General features: G+C 38.6%; 1 protein-coding gene across 4 annotated transcripts in view; it reads right to left on the reverse strand.

Annotated features, from left to right (window-relative positions):
• Positions 1-9,215: 9,215 nt before the first annotated feature.
• IL6ST (interleukin 6 cytokine family signal transducer) overlaps positions 9,216-22,961 on the reverse strand; it is a 64,463-nt gene continuing 50,717 nt past the window's right edge. For all 4 annotated transcript variants that reach the window (XM_014781644.2, XM_087443288.1, XM_014781643.2 and 1 more), the window contains 2 exons: positions 15,132-15,213; positions 9,216-14,266 (listed from right to left, as the gene is read on the reverse strand). In XM_014781644.2, the coding sequence (XP_014637130.1) occupies positions 13,526-14,266; positions 15,132-15,213 (823 nt within the window). In that variant the 3' untranslated portion in view covers positions 9,216-13,525. The remainder of the gene's footprint in view (positions 14,267-15,131; positions 15,214-22,961) is intronic.

Raw genomic sequence — 22,961 nt, forward strand, 5'->3', positions numbered from 1 at the left:
ATTTATTGAGTACTTATTATGGACCAGTCACTGTGCTAAAAGTTTTATGTGTCTTATTTCATTTAAGCTTCACAACGTATCTGTGAAGTAGGTTCAATTATTCCTCTCATTATAAAAAAATAGAGCTAATGAGGTGACATTGCCCAAGATCATAACACTTGAAAGTGATGGAATCGGGGTTCAATAAAATTCAGGTCCGTCTGAGAAAGCTGTGTTCTTAATATACTTAATGCCTCTCTCTATCTTCACAATTTCAGTGTTTTGTAGAGTAGATTGGAAGCTTACATGAATTTAGTTTAGGAGTTTTATGATTTCAGGCCTTAAGTTCAAGTCTTGAATGCATTATGTGGTAAGATAACGGTCTACTTTCATTCTTCTCCATGTGGCTGTCCAGTTTTCCCAGCACCATTTATTGAAGAGACTGTCCTTTCTCCATTGTATATTCTTGGCTCCTGTGCCATAAATTAATTGACCATATACGCGTGGGTTTTTTTCTGGGCTCTCTGTTCTGTTCCATTGATCTATGTGTCTGTGTTTATGCCAATACCATACTGTTTTGATCACTATAGTTTGTAATATAGTTTGAAATCAGGGAGCGTGATACCTCTAGCTTTGTTGTACTTTCTCAAGATTGCTTTGGCTATTTAGGATCTTTTGTGGATCCACACACATTTTAGGATTGTTTGTTCTATTTCTGTGAAAAAATGCCATTGGGATTTTGATAGAGATTCCATTGAATCTGTAGATTGCTTTGGGTAGTATGGACATTTTAACAATATTAATTCTGCTAATACATAAGCATAGAATATCTTTCCATTTGTTTATGTCTTCTTCAATTTCTTTCATCAATGTCTTAAAGTTTTCACCTCCTTGGTTACATTTATTCCTAGGTATTTTATTCTTTTTGATGCAATTGTAAATGGGATTGTTTTCTTAATTTCTCTTTCTGATAGTTTGTTATTAGTGTATGGAAATACAACTGATGTTTGTATATTGATTTTATATCTTGCAACTTTACTAAATTCATTAATTCTAACAGTGTTTTGGTGGAGTCTTTAGGATTTTCTATATATAATATCATGTCATCTGCAAATAGTGACAGTTTTACTTCTTCCTTTCTGATTTGGATGCCTTTTATGACCTTTTCGTGCCTAATTGCTCTGGCTAGGACTTCCAATACTATGTTGAATAAAAGTGGTGAGAGTGGGCATCCTTGTCTTATTCCTGATCTTAGAGGAAAAGCTTTCAGCTTTTTACTGTTGAGTATGATGTTAGCTATGGGCTTGTCATACATATTATGTTGAGGTATTTATTGTCCCTCTACAACCACTTTGTTGAGAGTTTTTTCATAAATGGATATTTAATTTTGTCAAATGCTTTTTCGGCATCTATTGAGAGGATCATATAATTTTTATCCTTCATTTTATTAATGTGGTGTATCACATTGATTTGTGGATGTTGAACCATCCCTGTATCCCTGGAATGAACCCCTTTGATCATGGTGTATGATCCTTATAATGTATTGTTGAATTCAGTTTGCTAATATTTTGTTGAGGATTTTTGCCTCTTTGTTCATCAGGGATATTGGCCTATAACCTTCTTTTTTTGTTGTGTCCTTGTCTCGTTTTGGTATCAGGGTAATGCTGGCCTTATAAAATGAGTTTGGGAGTATTTCCTCCTCTTCTATTTTTTGGAAGAGTTTGAGAAGGATTAGTATTAATTCTTTGAATATTTGGTAGAATTCTCCAGTTGAAACCATCTGGTCCTGGACTTTTATTTGTTTTTGATTACTGATTTCATCTCCTTACTAGTAATCAGTCTGTTCTATTTCTTCATTATTCAGTCTTGATAGGTTGTATGTTTCTAGGAATTTATCCATTTCTTCTAGGTTGTCCAATCTGTTGGTGTATGCTTGTTGTTGTCATTGTTATTACAGATGACGTAAATGAGAGTCAGAGAGGTTGTGCCAGGTTTGTCTGCCTCCAAAGCCCATGCTTTTCCTAATGGGCAACCTTGCATTGTTTGTTCATTTCTATCTAGGTCTACTGTGTAATGGGGGAAGGTTCAACTTGGGCGGGGGCTGAACTAGCTGTTACTGAGAACCTGGGGAGTGTCTCTGGGAAGGAGTTCCACATGTTCCTACCTCCATCAATGCCATCTTCCTTGATGCTGTCCACAGAACCTCAGATGAGGCCTGCAGTCTCAAGGCAGTGTTCTGGGAGGTTAGGCAATTGACAGGAGAGGAATACAGGAAGGGGGATGAAGGCAGAAATTGACTGGGCAGGGGATTGACTACAGTTGCCTTAGAAGAGGAAATGAGGTATTTCTCAGCTGTTTGCCATTAGTGGTTGTCTGGAGACACCTTTGTGACTTTCCCAGTCTAGTCACACCCTGGAAACCGTCCCTTGCTGTTGGCCCCACCCTCCCCAGCTCGTAGGCATGGTCAGAGACATGGCATCGACATGAGCCCCTGAAACCAACAAATTGGCCTCCCCAGGACAGAAACCTGCTAGTCCTAAAGAGGGGAGATGGGGCCTGGTGTCATAGGCCAGGAATCTAGAGCCTCAGGCTTCCCTCATCATCTGTAGGATGTTCTCCTTGGACGTGTCATCCACAGCATCAAAAGTAGGGTAACCTCTTCTTCATCTCCCTGGCTCACTTACCCAGATACACCTCCTTTCCCTCTTTCCTGACTGGCTATGTGGCTTCTGAAGTGTCCTGTGAGCTGTCACTGCCTTCCTATTTTCCTCCTAGTCTAAGCCCCCTTAACACTATTCTCCTTAACACTTCCCATCCCAGGCTTTACCCTCTTTTGTCCATTCCTCATTCAAGTGCTAGAATAATCTCGAAGTTATCCCACTTGCCCAACTGGAGAACCTGAGAAACTCCCAAACTCTTGTGATGACAGAAAGCCTGGCCCTCCAGCTGGCTACACCACCACCAAGCAGGGCACGGACTGGAGTGGCCACCTGCTCACCCCCAGGGTGGTGCACATGCATGGAGTGCTTTCAGTTGTGTGTCCTGGGTGTCTCGCTGGCCTCACCCTAGCCCCAGCCCTGACACCAACTCCTGTCTGTCCCACCCACTTCATTTCTTCCTGTTCCCTGCCCCCTATGGGAGGCCTTCAACATCACCAAACCCTGACACTTCATTTATCATGGATCAGAAGGGAATCTGACACCTGCAGAATTACTTGCATAAAGCCTCCTTGTTTAAAAATGGAGCTGCCTTGCTTTCTATGATTCTATTGGAGAAGGGAGAAACCTGCTCCATGTTGCCTCAAATTCAGTAAAGAGCTTGCGATTGCATGTCTCTATTGAACCTTCTTCGATTGAGGTTGGAGATCTATGATTAGGTGTGAACTCAGGGCATTCCTGTTTCTGTCCTGGGAGCAGAAAAAGAGCAGGATTACCTCCCCCAGCACTTGACTGTGGGTTGCAGATCAATCCAACTGTGGCCACACTGAGAGGAATGGAGATAAGGCAGCTGGAGGTCCTTGATGGCTTGAGGAAATCACACTTTAGGCCAAGGGCTGGAAGCAGGGCAGGTAATATCTGGATGGTGCTCAGAGAGGTCAACAAAAATTCTTTTGCCCAATCCTGAAATTTAAATCACACTGTGACAAAAAGAGTTATAGTTTAATCTGACCCAGAGAACTGAGGCAACATTAATTTGACTTCTTTTTTTTTTTTAAAGATTTTATTTATTTAATTTTTTCCCCCCAAAGCCCCAGTAGATAGTTGTATGTCATAGCTGCACATCCTTCTAGTTGCTGTATGTGGGACTCGGCCCCAGGATGGACGGAGAAGTGGTGCCTCTATGCGCACCCGGGATCCGAACCCGGGCCACCAGCATTGCAGTGCGCGCACTTAACCACCAAGCCACAGGGCCGGCCCAAGGCAACATTAATTTGAGAACAGTTTGCACACACTGGCCCCTCTCCTTTTCACTTCTTCATAATTCCACAGAAGATTCTTTTCTTCCAGGAAGGCATGCTTGATGAATACAGCTTTTCTGGAAATATGAGTGTTTTCCCCAAAATCATTTTCCAGAAAAGGAGTCTCCTAATAGTTAATTCCTTACAAAGTTTCTTATATTACAGATTGTCTCTTAATTACTTTGGAAATAAGATTTATGTTTGGGCAAGACCCATTCACCAAAACAACCTCATTCATGCCAGTTTGGGAGGCCTGTGGAGATCACCAGAAGAACTGCCATAAAAGAAGCCAAAGGCAAAAAACAAAGATTTAGTAATTACTCCTGGGGTATGATCTCAATATTAAATATGTTAGATTTCATTGTAAAGTTTTTTTACAGATCCTTTTAAAAGGCAAAATTGTAAGAGGTTACATTGTGGAGATGATACATATGCACTTCTAGGATAATTGGGGGAAACAGTTAACATTAAACAAGCAGATACTTAAGGCTTGGAACACTGTTTCCAATGACAGCTTCATCACACTGTGTCCCAAACAACTAGATGGAAGCGACAGGGATGAGCTCTGGAAAACCGTGTTGATGATTCACAAAGGGGAGCTAGTGATGACGAGAAAGACCCTGTTGTCCCAAGGCATGTGGAGATTTGCATAGAATTATTTCATAAGGTGTGACTGAAAAAAAAAAATCAATATTCTATATTTCTGTATTGTATATGGTCTGACTTGAAACATGATCTATAGGTAGACAACTATTTAATCAACTTCTCTAAAGTTTATACATTCAAGTTGTCCAAAAATTTTTCTTTAGGATCTTCTCATTGAGAAATTAGGGGATCCCTCTATATTTGGGGCTGCCTTATATTCGAGCCTAGTGGTAACTCAGACCCTGGTTTAGGTTGCTTGCACTTATTTGCCTTTTCACCTTTTTTATGTGTGTGTGTGTGAGGAAGATTGGCTCTGAGCTAACATCCGTTGCCAATCTTCCTCCTTTTTTTTTTTTTTTTTTTGTGAGGAAGATCAGCCCTGAGCTAACATCCATGCCAATCCTCCTCTTTTTGCTGAGGAAGACTGGCCCTGAGCTAACATCTGTGCCCATCTTCCTCCACTTTACATGGGACGCCGCCACAGCATGGCCTGACAAGCGGTGCATCAGTGCGCGCCCAGGATCCAAACCTGGGCCACCAGCAGTGAAGCGCGTGCACTTAACTGCCAGCCCCTATTCGCCTTTTCTGATGTGGTTTTGTTTTCAAGGCTGAGCCTGATCCTAAGTGTTTATTTCATTTCCAGACAATTTCTGAGGGCAGGGAGGTGTTCTTTTTCTATTGTAACCCTCCAAATAGAGTTCTTTCCTCCTGCGGTGCTGTGAAGTTCACTGGTCTGTCCTCTCATTTTCCTTGTCTGCAGGATAAGGAAACTGAACAAGAAGATCTGTAAGGATCCATCCTAGCTTTAATTATTTTTGACTTTTTGTTTTTTGACTTGCTGAATGTATGTGTTGCTTTATAAAAGCCCTCTCCTTTGGTGAGAGTGGGAATGGGAATCAGGAGGTGTTTTCACGTTGGAGGTGGAGAAGAGGGCAAATTCCTGACTGCTCATGGTACTATGCAACTGGGCAAAATGAAACCTGAGACACATGCTAAAAATAAAAAAAAAAATTAACAAATTTAAAAATCTGTTCCATCTATTCATCCATCCATCTCTTCCTATAAGCAAGATTTACCCAGCACCTGTAGATACCAGGCACTGTGCTGGGTGCCAGGCAAACAGAGATGAATAAGTTGGGGAACCTGCCTCTGGGGGCTCAGCTCCAAGGTCAGAGAGAGACAAACACCAGCCATCTGTCCGGTCTCAGGACACAGAAGGCCCTTAACTCTGGGGGTAAGGAGAGAGGAGGAAAATGGAAAGTCTCACCCAGGAGGATCTGTTTGAGTCTATTCTTGGTGAATAGGCAAGCATTTTCTAGGTAAACAAGGGATTAGGGCCGGGAGAACATTGGGGGAGGAAACCATGTGCATAGGCTGAGAGGTGAGATGAAACACAGTATGTTCCAGAAACAAGAGCATGGATATCTGGAGAGGAGGCTATGTGAAGCTTGAAAGAGAGGCACAGCAGGACCAGGAAAGACCATGGAGCCTGAGAAGCAAATGTGGGCGGTGTGGTCAGAGCAGCTGGACTGCAGCAGGCCCTTCGGGCTGCCAATGCTGCCCCTTAGTGGATCGGAGAAGATGGGCAGATGCAGCTGGAAGCCACACTGCAGAGGAGAGGCTCCAGAGGGGGACAGGCTGGGATGGGTACGTGCACTTGGCAGCAGACCTGGGAAGTCTGTGGCAGAACCACCTGGCACAGGAGTGTGATCTGAGCACCTAGGGAGGGTGCCCTGCCCCCAGATCCTTTTGTCACCAGCTGCAGGGGGCCAGATTCCACCCCAGAGGATCTTTTCTTTGGCCAAAGTAATGAGACTGTAGGAGTTGTGTTATAACGCATTCTGCTCAAGAAAGTGGGACATATTTACCTCCCTTTTAGGTGTTGCCATAAGTGGTGAGAACAAATGCATGTGCTGCGGGGAGGCCAGGCTTCAGAGCTCAGACGAGGGCAGAGAGAGGGAGAGATTCTGACTAAGAAACACTGCTCTGGGCTCAAGGCTCAGCACATTTAGAAGTAGGCAGTTGGCGAGGGGGGAAGCTTGAGGGCACTAGATGATGGTGGGGAGGTCAGGAGGCAGAGATAAGGAGAGGGAGAGAAAACTCAGAAAGGAGAGGGAACTAGAAGTGTGTGACTCGACAGGTGGGCCATGGGCCACCGGCCACGGGCCTCGGGCATGCTGATCATCAAGGTATTTGCTAAAAGCACTTGGGTCCAGTGAGTATACAGCCCAGAAGGTGGGTTTTGGAGTCACATTAGCGTTGGAACCCCATTCTGCTACTTGTCAACCATATGATCCTGAGGCAAGTTGTTCAACCTCTCTGAGCCTATGAGTCTGTAAATGGTTTTGATATTTATCTCCTAAAGATTTTTAAGGATTTAATGACGCAATGTAAACATTCCATGGATGGCATGTGTTTATTCACCTTGATACACCCTGTCCCAGCATGTGGCCCTCAGTAGGTGATCAAAAATGTCTTGGGCATGCAGGGAACAGCCCCTCACTCCAGCAACATGAGCAGCCAACAATTTCTAGTCACAGTCCTAAAAGTGGAACTTATATTTTTCTCAGAGGTCCTTTCCTAGGCTCTGATGCCACTGTGCAGCCCAGGTATTGTAAGTCTAGACTGAACAAGGGGTAAAATCCACACGGACTCTGACCCAGAGCCAAGAGTGACTGCTTTTTCATTCTGAATGTTTGTGCAGGATTATGTTTTCTATTGTCAGAAGTTCAGTGCCCCAGAGTATCCTTTTACTTACATATTCTCTTTTAAGCCATTCATTTAAAAGCACGATCCCCTTCCTGGAAGCTTTTAGAACCAATTCTAGAGAAATTTATACTAATTCATTTAAAAGCTATCATGTCAACAGCCTTTTTCTATAGCCAAAACTGTAGGGAAAACAATTTCTCATAGGGAGAGGATCCAGATTGTATCTTGGACCCATTAAGATTGTTCTAGCAAAGGGGGCCTGGACTGAGTCATAAGGTTGGTCTCATTCAGTGTCTGAACAAGTGCTTTCGGAGATAAACTACTTCTGATCGCTCACTCTGGCCACTTTTTCTTGAAAGGACTGTCCACAGCCCTGCCTGACGAGGCAGCTGCAGTGAGAAACACTTGATCTGCATTGCTTCCCCCCCGCCCCAACTTTATTTTTGTGTATGAGGATTCCCATCATATATCTCACCATGTTATCCCAGTAAGATTCCAATTTCATACAAATATATAAATAATTTTAAAAAAGTAAAAATAAGAAAAATTTTTAACTAAAAAATGTTCAAGAATGATGAAAGAATTCTAGTTACAATTTTCTGACATATAAAATGAGATAACCATAGTCACAAGGAATAAATGTAAAAGAATGGTTTTGAATGTCCACAGATTTCTAAAACTAAGCTATGCCTTCCTATCTCGTTAAAACCTTTAGCAGTTGAGAAAAAAGAACTATAATCTAAAAATAAATGTTAAACTTTGAATTTAAAGGTAGATTTTTCTCCCTTAACGGAGATAGAACTGTTTTAAGCTGTTGAGAAACCAAGTCCCCTTTCTAAGGTCTTTCTAGGTCAGCCAAGAGCCAGCCTAAGTGAGCAGCTACAGGCACAAGAGCCATTTACCGTCCCTCTGCTTCCTCCCCTTTCCTTTTTCTACCCCAGTTCTCCTTTTCTCCTGCCCTTCTGCTTACTCTCTCAACTAGCCAAAGTCTCGGACTTAAACATGTAAAAGCACGCACACAGTTTGTTGTACTAAGTTCTATGTTTATAATCTGAAAGTATGGAAGAAATGTTTCATATTACTTTAAAAAAAAAAAAAAAAGCTTAAACCAAAAGTTAAACAAAAATGTTTCTGTGCCTCTAGGCTAGGGAAACACAATGCTGAGTGAGCCCTGTAATCTTTTTGAAAGCAGGATGGATTGAATCCATATATAAATTAGGGTACCACAAGAGGTACCACAAAGAAGTCAGGCTGAGCTTGTAAGCCTCATAGCCATCTATAAGATTTTAGACAAAGGAACATACAGGCCAAAGCCAAGATATTCTTTCTATAACCTTTAGTATATATGTGAAGGGATGAAGTTAACTTGTTGCCTGGTTTGTGGATTTATTTTTGACTCACTGCATAGTTTAGATAAAATCACAATATGCAAATCTAACGGTTCAAATATTCTCCCAGGTGGAAGTGTTGACTAAGTTAGTTTCATACACTACTACCCAGCAATGTATCAAGCTGGCTTCATGCCTCACTGTGACAAGCACTAGACTCCAGCCGAGTGTGGGCACAGACAGGCCACAAGATGGCACAGCACCTCTGTACTTGGTTGGTCCCTTGTCAACCCAGTAGGAAAAAAATCCACTAGGAGGTAGGATGCTGGGACTGCAGAACTCACCTTAGTAAATGTGGAAAACTGGTAAAGGAATTTACCTTTGAGTAAATTCTGAGTCCATTCTATATAGTATTAAGGCCAACATAGCTTGATTTTCTTCTAAATCCTATTCCATTATGCTAAAGGAGCATGTAAAAAGCCACAGAACCCTCATAAAGCATCTAGTTTACACTAAGACCCAACATCAGTAGGGATAAATACTGTTACTTCAAACATTACATGTAACGACATCAAATGGTACTGACCACACAGAAAAAATCTGAATAAGAATTTATTTAAATTTACTTAAAGGATTAGAGCTAATATATAGGAGAACATTTACAGTAACATTTAGAGTTATGTCAACATAAAAACCATTAGCTGTGGTTACGATTAGCACATGCAATTTACTGCAAAGGTAAAAATACATACATCACTCTCTCTAGACAAGTCTTCTATGTGAAGTTAGATTAGATGGGGGTAAAACAGCAAGTGAACCTGAAGGGATTGCACTTAGAAGTAAATGGGACACAGCTAGTATATAAAGAGGAGACACACCTAATGCTAATCACTGTACTGTAGTACTAGCAAATTGCACTTATTTTTTGAGTATATTATTCAATATACATATACATTAAGACTAAAGAATTTTCAAATATCCACCTTTAATATATCCTTTTATTTCTGATGATCTCATGTTGGTATTCATGTAACAGCATCTGGAACATGTAGTTATCATTCAGACAAAGTTTGTGTTTAAGGGACAAAAGACCTGGACCATCTATCCCCATTGGCCTTAAATGCATTTTCATCACCATCTATCAACTTTAAAGAACAACTGGGTAACGAAGTTAAACTAACCCATTTGAAGGAACTGCTGACTACAAAAAACCCTTAAAAATGTAGGAAAAAGTGGATAACAGAAGAGCTCACCCAGAGCTATCTTCTATTTTTAATGCAGCATATGCTAGAATATCATGCTAACACACATACTAGTAGCATATATGATTAAAAAATAGATTAATCCAAAAGATATTACATTCGGCTTTGGAAAGTTTTGTTTTGTCTTACATCTGAACCCTGTTTATGAGTAGACTGAAAAGGAACTGCTGTCAAGGACCTGTCCAAAGAAGAATTAGGCTCTAAGTTTGCTAGTTTTGCTTTCTTTGAAATCAATGACAATACACAATTTTAGGCTAAACCTAAATACCTTGCTATTTTATGGTTTCATATTCTCTTAATTTACAGAAAAGTGCAAAAAAAATTTTTCAAAGTAATGTTAACCTGGGCAATAGACTCGAACATGACCTAAAACAGAAACCTATCCCAATAATTTTTAACAATGAAATTTTAAGTTGTCTATAGCTTATTATTTTGACATTTTACCCATTTCAACAAAATAAAACTAGTGAAACAGAAGTGTATGGTTTAGAAATTTGTTCTTAAAACCAAACAGAGGAGAACGATGTGAAATATAACAGAATGGAAGAAGAGCTCACCTACTTTATACTTGGTCAATATGTGCCAGGTAATAGAAACATTTCATGGAATTCTATATAATTATTCTACTTCTACATTTATGGCATGATTTTAACTAGTTAACTGTGTGGGTAGAAAACAGACAGCTTTTAAAATTTGATTTCTATTTATAAAGCTATTTTAGATGTTCTACTTTATGAGCTTTCATAAATGTTTTAAAAGTATATTTCAACTTCATTAACCTTTAACTTCACAATAAGCTAGGGTCATTGGCTGACATGCGTAAAAGGAATAATGTTGAAATTATACGCACAACTAGGTAGAGAACAGATGTGAACACAAAACGTGAATGATTTTGCTTTTCCTACTGCTTCTACTCACATGTTGGCTATGTTTGTGAGTGCTGACTGATCCATGTTAAAAAGGGATTAAATTTTTAGATTTTAATGGGTTTGAAGTTGGATAGTTCTCCAATAGTTATTCAGCATCATGCCTTTATGAGGGATGGGGATAGGATACCAAAGAAAGACACCAGCAACTAATAGTCAAATTACAGTAGCAGTACATATAACATATGCTTGATTATTATTTTTAATCCTACAAGAGGACAACTGCATCAGAAGGAGTGAATTAGTTTTGTCCACCAAGAGACGGTTTTCTGATGTGCATTACTTTAAATTTTTGGATCTAAAGATTTAATGAGTAATAAATCCACTAACATATATAGACTAATTTTCACATAAACCAGATTTGTTTCTCTGCCTACCTAAAATATAATTTACATGCATCAAAACATAGATTATTCTAAGACATGCCTTAGGAAAGTAAGTTTCATGTTGCTTTTCTCTTTCTGGGCAAAGATGTATATTACATATTAGTGACCAAATACATATTTATTTCTTGAATGGATTTTTGCACAGTAACAATTTAATGTCCCAAGTGCTCTTGTGGCTGGTAGGCATTCACTCACTGCACCATGTTCTACACAAGTTTCAACAGACAAATTTGTTATACGATGTCCTTTCTTAAATGACTCTTCATTCTCATTCCCTTAGATCATGAGTTCACATTTTAAAAGTGCCCCCCCAACCATGTACAAACTTCACACTAGAATATTCTTCACAACACTGCTATTTGTAAGAGGAAGGTGAGAGCTAAACATGATTACAATAACATGACTACTTATTTTGAGGAAATAAAAAAATGTAATCAATATAAATTTCATGACACATATCTAGTCCTGATTTGGACCAGCTTTTGACGACCAACTTAAACGGTGGTGATGCCATTATCCTGTAGTGTGAGTCTGGGGTCTCTCTGTCCCTACTTGACCTCTCTGTGCCTAATTTTCCTCATCTACTTCTAATTCTGTCATTCTACAAATCTCATGTTGGTTTTGCCTAAAGTAGAACTGGATGTATCAGAATAAAGCATCTGCTCTGTCTCACAAAGATCATATATGTGAAAGAACTCATGAAAAGTATTAGGCAAGAATACAAAGGAGAAAGTATAATAGGAAGTCTCATGTGAACAATATTTTGAGAGTAATGAGTAGAATCATATTTCAACTGTAAATGTATACCAATTTTTCTTAGCCTTTTATTCTTCAATAACCTCTACAAACGTTGGCCTGGTTTCTGTAACTTAAATATCACAGAAAAACAAAACCTATTTTCTCCAAACTTACTTGATAGCAGTAGTCAACCACTAATGATTTATGACAACTTCTCACTTACTCAGCTCCTATCTTTAGCCCCCTGCCTCCTTGTCAAATGGAAATGGCATAAACGCAAAAGTGGGTTTAGCACTAAACTCTGGAGGCCTGGCTCACTTCTGCACTGAAGAACAGAACATGTGGAAAGAGGTTTAAAATATAACTAAATCACAATGTAAAACTAAGTTCTATCTACCTCAGAACTGGCAGGTATTAAAACACTATTCATTAAGTGCCTCTACAATAAGGATATTTGCTGTGATATTTACTAAGATCAATATGTACATTTTTTGAGTTGGGTTTTGTTTTTCTGAGTACTGCCCAAGTCCTCTTAGTTTGCTTCAAACACCTAGTAGAAAAAAGAACATTTTTGATCTTGGCCTATTCAGAAATAAAAACAAAGCATATTAAATTAAAACACAATTTTAAGCCCAAGACATATTGTATAAAGTGCTTCATCAACCAAATTCTCGGAAGTCTTAACAAGAAGGGTCAATATGTTTATATACACATATAGAAAAACGTTAACAAAAACGTTAACAATTTAAGCTCTTATAAATGGCAAAGAATTTTAAATGCTTAAGATAGCTTGTGGTATTCATTCCTAGCTCTTATCTGGGCACTCAAATGAGTTTGTGAAATGGATCTTCAAAGAGGTTGTCAATAATTGTCAATAATGATAGAAAATTTTTGAAAATTTGTTGATTATTGTTAAAATTTTGTTAAGATTATATAATATTCAAAAATTAATACTTTTAATTTGCCAAGTTAAACTCCAGAAGTCCTTTTCTCCAGTAACTGGCAGCATCATTACCAATGGAAGAGAACTAATATTTTATATGTTGGTATGATTTTAAACGAGCCCAATTTTTTGTGTTTTTTTGGTCAGACAACAAAAGCTGGGCTTATATAGTAATGCCATCTGAACCTCTTTTTAAATTATGTTGGCAGCTGAAGTAGAGGGTCTAGACTTTGCTCCCCTAATTTTTTACATTAACTCTCCTGAAGCCACTTTGATGACTATTTTGATCACTAAAATCAGTATAGCTGTGCTCACTGCTTACTATTTAAATACTCTCTGCTTTCTAGGTAGCAAAGCAAAAAGTTTTACTTTATAAATTTCAGACAAGCTTTCTATTTTTCTTCAGTGCAAACATCCTGAAACAGCACAAAGTCATTCAGCTATTCAGAGGATGAAGTCAGTTTATGTAGTGCTTAAAGTGGAATCCCAGATATTCTGGAAAGGAAATAGCCCATGTGGGAGGACAGTACATTTTTGTCCTTAAGGGCAAATGAACATCTTCAGTGAGCGAAGATTATTTTTATCTGAAATTCCAGATAAAATATTTTTAGCTTTACTTTACAGGTACTGCTGTGTAAGAGAACAAGTCTTTCACTGAGGCATATAGCCACCTTGTCTTACAGTCTGTGGTAAGTAACTTTTAGGCATTCCTTCATCAATCGCAGCCTCCATCCCAACTGTTTCAAATCTCTCTACTTGCTCCTCAGTACCTGGACCAAAAGAAGCTGCTGTAGAAACTTCCTGAAACATTTTCATTTGCCCAGATCCACTGGACTGTGAAATATGATCTGAAATCTGCTGCTGTTTAAGTCTAACAAAATCTTCTTGATTGATTGATGAACCTTGCTTTGACCTTTCAAAATGTGAAATAACTGGACTGGTTTCACGTTGACCGCAGTTTTGTTTGAAATACTGTTGCCTAGGCAAAACGCCGTCACTGCCCTCTACGTTATCTACTAGCTGTAGATCTTCTGGTCTTTCTTCGGAATCTAACAAAGGCTGGGTGGACTCGGATCTTGAGAAGACCTGGACTGAAGGAACCTGGTGTCTGTAGCCACTATGCACCACAGTGGAATACTGGACAGTGCTCGAAGTGTTTTGTGCAGATTCATTTTCATCACTGCTAGAAATGCTTGGCCTAGAAGACGACATGCACGAAGACCCTCCAATACCACTGCTGTGTCCTTCAGTACTGATTTTTTCCCTCTTGAATAGATCCAATGATTTCATATCTTCTGGAAAGGTCTTTTTGTCATTTGCTTCTATTTCCACAACACTTACATCAGTGAAATTGCCATCTGAATACATCTGATCTTTTGAATTAAAATTATGCTAAGAAAGAGAGAAAAAAGATTATATACCTGGTATATGTTCATTTGGAAACACTGAAATAAATATATATAGCAAATATTAAGTAAAGACACAGAGGTAATGCATCTCTGAAACTTTTCGGCAACTTTCAAGGGTGCAGAGATAATCTATATCACTAAATCACTGTCAAGTACCTGAATCACAGACATTGTGAAATGATTCTAAGAAGTATAAATAAGGCTGTACGTCCTCAGAATTCCAAATCAATATTGTTGGTGTTACATTTTGATAAGCTAAGAGTCTATAAATAATATTTCATATTTCATTCGTGCCTAGAGTAGGATTAATTGGATGGAAAAACTAGGAAACATTAAGAAAAATCAGACTAAAAGGACTGAAGTTTCATAGAATATAAAATACACAACACATTTTAATCTGTTAATATAAAATTAAAGGATTATTAGAAGGTAATAAATACAAATCATTTCTTCTTAAGAGAAGTTCAAAGATATTAGCGTAGGAGTCCAGAAATCATTTCATCAATGTTAAAATGGTAGAATGTTACATTTTATTTTAATATCCAATTCAAAATGCTTGCCTTACAACACAGTTAACACATAGCAGTATTAACACTTCGAACTTGCAAACTGAAAACTTAAATATTTTTAATGTTTACTGAATAAAATTAGGAATATCAGAACAAATATGCTGTGATGATAAACTCCTTGAATATGTAGGTATTATTTAAAACTTTGATTAAAATTTTCATTTATGTACTATTTTTTGTTTACTTTTTGATTCAGTCTGATTATCTTTTGGTCAAACTCTACAAATGTATTCTAATATGCTTGTGTATTATAAACAAGTCAGAAACATTTTGTCTTACTCTTGGAGGTGTGTGAGGTGACCACTGGGCAATATGACTCTTTGAAGGATCTGGAACATTAGGCCAGATGTGTTTTTTAATTCTAGAGAGAAAAGAAATACAGCATATGTAGAACCCCATGTAATGAACAACAAATAGTCCTTATTTCTAAACATGTTCATCTAAGAATCTTAAGAATCAAACCAATTAAATAAACCCAAAATACCTACTGTACCCCAAAGCCAACAAAAAAAATTATTTTTCTTGTAACCAATATAAAAATACTGTTAAAAATGCATAAGGATCTTAATCTAGTCATAAAAAATTGTTAAGGCTAGAGAGGAGGCTGGGAAGATGGAAGCATAGGAGGACTCTGAACTCACCTCCTCCCATGGACACAACAAATTTACCACTACCTTTGGAACAATTACCCTGAGAGAGAACGGGAAAATGGATAGAAAGAACCCTCACAACAAGGGACAGCGCTGACTGAGGTGGAAGAGGCAGAAATTCCGTTCCGGAGAGGAAAAAGCCACATTCCAGCTGTGGCACTTCATGGCTAGGAGCAATTTTAAGCTACGAAGCTTTCCCTGGAGGAGTGGGGGATCTGAGTGGGAAAGCTTTGCCACAATAAGCAGTTTTTGAACTCCGCACAACCAAGACAAGTGTCATAACTGGCTTTGCTGGCTATTAACAACAACAGGGAATACCCCCAGAAAAGCTATCCAACATAAGAGAAAGAAAAGCTTACTCTTAAAGGCCCCACACACAAATTCACCCATTTTGGAAAGCAACCTAAAATCACCAGAAAGAAAGGTACATAATCCTTTGTTGAAAAGAGACTCACTTGATAGGTTCTGGGTGCAACTCAGTGAGGCAGGAGGTGGCTGGGACCGCCTCCCCAGAGACTGAGACATTGGTGGCAGCCATTATTATGACCTAGTAAAAGTGTGCTGACACACTGGCAGACGCCATTGGAGTTCTTCCCCTGACCTGTTAGCATAGTGGTTTGCCCCACCCACTAGAGCACTGATTTAATCCAGCTCAGCTAGGACAGGCAGCTGGTCTTAGGGACTGGCCCCACCCAACAGTGGGCCCACATAGGTGGGGCATGTGGGACCTCTGCAGCAGGGCAAGTGGGTCTGCCTCTGCCAGGCAGGGTGTGCATGGGGGTGGGCCTGCGTTGGCAGAGGGTATGGGGCCTCTGCAGCAGGGTAAGTGGGTCCACTTTAGTGGTCTGGGGTGTGCGTACAGGGCAGGATTGCACCGACAGAGTGTGTGGGCCTGCAGGTGGTGGGGCTTGTCAGCTGCAGAAGACTTGTGCTTCTCAAACAGCCACACAGGGGATCGGCCTCACCTTTCAATGCCTGAAACAACTGTGTGCTGCCACACCTGGGCTGGCCCCACCCAGCTGCACTACTTGCAGGCCGGAGGCCTAGAGCAATTGTAAGCCCCTGAGCCTAGCAACCAGCCACACTGGGAGCCTACTCACTTATCAGAAAAATTGCAGCAAGAATGTGCTATTAGACCTTGTAGCCAACTGTGGTGGGGCTCCCCATGCCTGATAAAGTGACTGAAGGGACCACAGCAGCCTCATGCAGCTGAGCATTACAACCAGCTGGACAGGGGGACAGCCTAGCCTCCCCAGGCATCTGCAGCAAGAGCAACCCTGCCACAACGGAAGGACACACATAGTCCATATAGGGGACACTCCTGGAACATCTGGAACTGGTAACTAAAGGGAAGCACACTGCTGGGCCTCATAAGGCATCTCTTATATAAGGCCACTTCTCCAAGAGCAGGAGATGTAGCTGATCTATCTAATACATAGATTTAAATACAGAAAAAGAGGCAAAATGAGGAGACAAAAGAATATGTTCCAAATAAGGGAACAGGACAAATCCTCAGAAAAAGAACTAAACGAAACAGAGATAAACAATCTACCTGATAAAGAGTACAAACTAATAGTCATAAGGATGCTCACTGACCTTGGAAGAAGAATGCATGAATTCAGTGAGAACATCAACAAAGAATTGGACAATATAAAAAAACCAATCAGAACTGAAGAATACAATAATGGAAATGAAAAATTCACTAGACAGACTTAATAGCAGAACAGATGATACAGAAGAACAGATCAGTGAGCTGGATGAAAGACTAGAGGAAATCACTCAAGCTGAACAGAAAAGAAAAAAGAATTAAAAAGAACAAGGACAGTCTAAGAGACCTCTGGGACAACATCAAGCACACTAACATCCATATTGTAGGTGTCCCAGAAAAAGAAGAGAGAGACAAAGGGGCAGAGAATCTATCAGAAGAAATAACAGCTGAAAATTTTCCTAACCTAAGAAAGAAAACAGATATCCAGGTACAAGAAGCACAGAGAGCACCCAACAAGATGAACCCCAAAGAGGCCCACACCAAGACACATTATAATCAAAATGTCAAGAATTAAAGATAAAGAGAGAATCTTAAAATCTGCAAGAGAAAGGCAACAAGTTACATAAAAAGGAAACCCCATAAGGTTATCAGCTGACTTCTCAGCAGAAACCTTACAGGCTAGAAGGGAGTGGCACGATATATTTAAAGTGCTGAAAGGAAAAAACCTACAGCCAAGAATACTCTACACGGCAAGGTTCTCATTCAGAATGGAAGGCAAGATAAAGAGTTTTCTAGACAAGCACAAACTAAAAGAGTTTATCACCAATAAACCAGCCTTACAAGAAATGCTAAAGGGACTTATATAAGTGCAAAAGAAAAGACCACAAATAGGACTAAGAAAATTATCAAAAACAAAACAAAACAAAACAATAAAATCACTGGTAAAGGCAAATATACAGTAAAGGGAGCAGATCAACCACCAATGAAGCTAACGTGGAGGTCAAAAGACAAAAGTACTAAAATTATCTCTTTCCATGATAAGAGGGTAACGGATATACACACACACACACAAAAGAGGTTAAGTATGATATCAAAAACATAAAATGTGGGAGGAGGGGAATAAAAGAGTAGAGCTTTTAGCAAGAGGTCAAACTTGACATCATCAACTTAATATTGACTGCAATATATGTAGGTTATCATATATGAACTTCACAGTAATCACAAACCAGAAACCTATAATAAATATACAAAAAATTAAGAGAAAGGAACCCAAGCACAATACTAAAGAAAGCCATCAAACCACAAGGGAAGACAGCAAGACAAGAAGAAAGGGAACAGAGAACTACTAAAACACCCAAAAAAAAAGTTAAAAAGTGGCAGTAAGTACATTCTTATCAATAGCTACTTTAAATGTCAGTGGACTAAATTCTCCAATCAAAAGAGACAGGGTGGTTGATTGGATAAAAAAACAAGACCCATATATATGCTGCATACAAGAGACATACTTCAGACCTAAAGACACTTACAAACTGAAAGTGAAGAGATGGAAAAAGATACTCCATGCAAATGGTAATGAAAAGAAAGCTAGAGTAGCAATAATTATATCAGACAAAATAGACTTTAAAATAAAAACTGTAAAAAGTCAAAGAAGGGCACTACATAATAATAAAGGGAACAATCCAACAAGAAGACCTAACACGTGAACTATCTATGCACAAATCATAGGAGAACCTAAATATATAAAGCAATTATTAACAGACGTAAAAGGAGAAATAGACAGCAACACAATAACAGTAGGGGACTTTAACACTCCACTTACACCAATGGACAGATCATCTGAACAGAAGATCAATAAGGAAACGTTGGCCTTAAATGACATACTAGACCAAATGGACTTAGTAGATATATACAGGGCATTCCACCCAAAAACCAAAGAACACACATTCTTTTCAAATGTACATGGAACATTCTCCAGGCTAGATCACATATTAGGCCATAAAACAAGTCTCAATAAATTTAAGAAGACTGAAATAATACCAAGCATCTTTTCTGACCACAATGGTAAGAAAATAGCAATTAACTACAGGAAGAAAATTGGAAGAGCCACAAATATGTGGAGATTAAACAAAATGCTACTGAACAACTATTGGGTCAACAAAGAAATCAAAGGAGAAATCAAAAAATACCTGGAGACAGATGAAAATGAAAATACGACATGCTAAAATTTATGGGATATAGCAAAAGCCGTTCTAAGAGGGACGTTTACAGCAATACAGGCCTACCTCAACAAACAAGAAAAATCTCAAATAAACAAGCTAACAGTGTACCCAAAGGAACTGTGCACCCAAAGGAACTGGAAAATGAAGAACAAACAAAGCCTAAAATCAGTAGAAGGAAGGAAATAATAAAAATAAAATCAGAAATAAATGAAATAGAGACTAAAAAAAAAAAAAAGAAAAAAAAATTAATGAAACAAAGAGCTGATTCTTTGAAAAGATAAAATTGGCAACCCTTTAGCTAGACTCACCAAGAAAAAAGAGAAGGCTCAAATAAATAAAATCAGAAATGAAAGAGGAGAAATTACAACAGACACCCCAGAAAGACACAAGATTATAAGAGAATATTATGAAAAGCTATATGCCACAAATTGGATAACCTAGAAGAAATGGATAAATTCTTAGAATCCTAAAAACTTCCAAAACTGAATCAAGAAGAAATAGAGAGTTTGAATAGACCAATCGCCAGTAAGGAGATCAAAACAGTAATCAAAAACCTCCCCCAAAATAAAAGCCCATGACAGACAGCTCCTTTGGTGAATTCTACCATACGTTCAAAAGACTTAATACCTATCCTTCCCAAGCTTCCTAACTCATTCTACAAAGCCAACATTACCCTGATACCAAAACCAGACAAGGACAACCAACAAAAGAAAATCACAGGCCAATATCACTGATGAACACTGATGCAAAAATCCTCAACACAGTACTAGCAAGTCGAATACAACAATACATTAAAAAGATCATACACCTTGATCAAGTGGGTTTATTCCAGGGATACAGGGATGGTTCAACATCCACAAATCAATCAACATGATACACCACATTAACAAAATGAAGAACAAAAATCACATGATCGTTTCAGTAGATGCAGAGAAAGCATTTGACAAGATACAGCATCAATTTATGATAAAAACTCTGAATAAAATGGGTATAGAAGGAAAGTACCTCAACATAATAAAGGCCATATATGACAAACCCACAGCTAATATCATTCTCAATGGTGAAAAACTGAAACCTATCCCTCTAAGAACGAGAAGGATGCCCACTTTCACCACTCTTATTTAACATAGTGTTGCAAGTCCTATCCAAAGCAATCAGGCAAAAAAAAAAAAAAAAAAGAAATGGATCCACATTGGAAAGGAAGAAGTGAAATCATCACTATTTGCAGATGACATGATTTTATATATAGAAACTCTAAAGAATCCACCAAAAAAACTTCTAGAAATACTAAATGAATACAGTAAAGTTGCAGGATACAAAAGCAACATATGAAAATCAGTTGCTTTTCTATACACTAACAACAAAGTAGTAGAAAGAGAAATTAAAAATACAATCCCATTTACAATTGCAACAAAAAGAATAAAATACCTACGAGGTGAAAGACTTGTATACTGAAAACTAAAAACAGTGTTCTAAGAAACTGAAGAAGACACAAATAAATGGAAAGATATTCCGTGCTCTTGGATTGGAAGAATGAACATAGTTAAAATGTCCATACTTCCTAAAGCAATCTACAGATTAAATGCAATCCCTATCAAAGTTCCAACAACATTTTTCACAGAAATAGAACAAAGAATCCTAAAACTTATATGCAACAACAAAAGACCCCAAATAGCCAAAGGAATCCTGAGAAAAAAGAACAAAGCTGGAGGTATCACACGCCATGATTTCAAAATATACTACAAAGCTATAGTAACCAAAACAGCATGGTACTGGCACAAAAACAGACACACAGATCAATGGAACAGAATCGAGAGCCCGGAAATAAACCCACACATCTCTGGACACCTAATTTTTGACAAGGGTGCCGAGACTGTACAATGGAGAATGAAAAGTCTCTTCAATAAATGGTGTTGGGAAAACTGGTCAGCCACATGCAAAAGAATGAAAGTAGACCATCTTACACCATACACAAAAATTCACAGTGGGTTGAAGACTTGAATGTAAAACCTGAAACCATAAAACTTCTAGAAAATATAAGCAGTACGCTCTTCGACATTGGTCTCAGCAGCATATTTTCAAATACCATGTCTGACCAGGCAAGGGAAACAAGAGAAAAAATAAAATGCGACTACATCAAACTAAAAAGCTTCTGCACAGCAAAGGAAACCATCAACAAAACGAAAAGACAACCTAACAGCTGGCACAAGATATTCGCAAACCATATATGTGATAATGGGTTAATATCCAAAAATATAAAGAACTCATACATCTCAACAACAAAAAAACAACCAACCCAATTAAAAAATGGGCAAAAGATCTGAACAGACATTTTTCCAAAGAAGATATACAGATGGCCAACAGGCACATGAAAAGATGTTCAACATCACTATGGAAATGCAAATCAAAACTACAATGGAAAACTACAATGGAAAACTACAATGGAAAACTATTATGGAAATGCAAATCAAAACTACAATGAGATTTCACCTTATGCCTGTCAGAATGGCTATAACGAACAAGACAAGAAATAACAAGTGTTGGAAAGGATGTGGAGAAAAGGAAACTCTCATACGTTGCTGGTGAGAATGCAAACTGGTGCAGCCACTATGGAAAACAGTATGGAGAGTCCTCAAAAAATTAAGAATAGACGGGCCGGCTCCGTGGCGTAGCGGTTAAGTGCGCGCGCTCTGCTGCTGGTGGCCCGGGGTTCGGATCCTGGGCGTGGACCAATGCACCACTTGTCAGGCCATGCTGTGGCGGTGTCCTATTTCATATGGACAAAGATGGGCACAGATGTTAGCCCAGGGCCAGTCTTCCTCAGCAAAAAGAGGAGGATTGGCAGGGATGTTAGCTCAGGGCTGATCTTCCTCACAAAAAAAAAAAAAAAATTAAGAATAGAACTACCATATGATCCAGCTATTCCACTGCTGGGTATTTATCCAAAGAACATGAAAACACAAATGCGTAAAGATATATGCACCCCTACGCTCAATGTGGCATTATTCACAATAGCCAAGACCTGGAAACAACCTATGTGCCCATCAAGGGACCAACGGGCAAAGAAGATGTGGTATATATATACAATGGAATACTACTCAGCCATAAAAAAAAGATGAAATCTTGCCATTTGCGACACATGGATGGACCTTGAGGGTATTATGCTAAGCGAAATAAGTTAGAGGGAGAAAGTCAAATACTGTATGATCTCACTCATAAATAGAAGATAACAACACACACAGAAACTGAAATATAATGATGTACACATGAAATTTATATAATGTTTTAACCAATGTTACCTCAATTAAAAAAAATTGTTAAGGCTAAAGCTATTTATCAGTATTCAATTAAAAAAAAAATCTATGAAACCAAATCCTGCAATAAAAACCACTTAAACACTCTAGCCAGATCACAAAACGTTGTGGCACACCCCCTCCCAACAACAACAAAAAAAGTAAAAATGTTCAATTTCCAACTGAAAGAAACCAGATAACAAATTTTCACATTGGTACCAGATAAAATATGATAAATTTGATTTCTTTCAAGGACGAAAGTCTAATAATATAAAAAATAATTAATTTAGAATATCCCCATCATCAAAAACTGACGTATTTTTACGTTAATATAGTTCCTAGCCCAAAGTCAGAAGTCTGTAAGTGTACATAAGTATACAGAAAGTGAGTCATCTTAAGAATAAGCTCAGCATTATTCACAATAGCCAAGAAGTGGAAGCAACCCAAGTGCCCATCGA

Source organism: Ceratotherium simum, chromosome 18 (assembly GCF_057802395.1).
Source record: "Ceratotherium simum simum isolate JZ-2026a chromosome 18, ASM5780239v1, whole genome shotgun sequence".
Taxonomy (NCBI): Eukaryota; Metazoa; Chordata; class Mammalia; order Perissodactyla; family Rhinocerotidae; genus Ceratotherium; species Ceratotherium simum.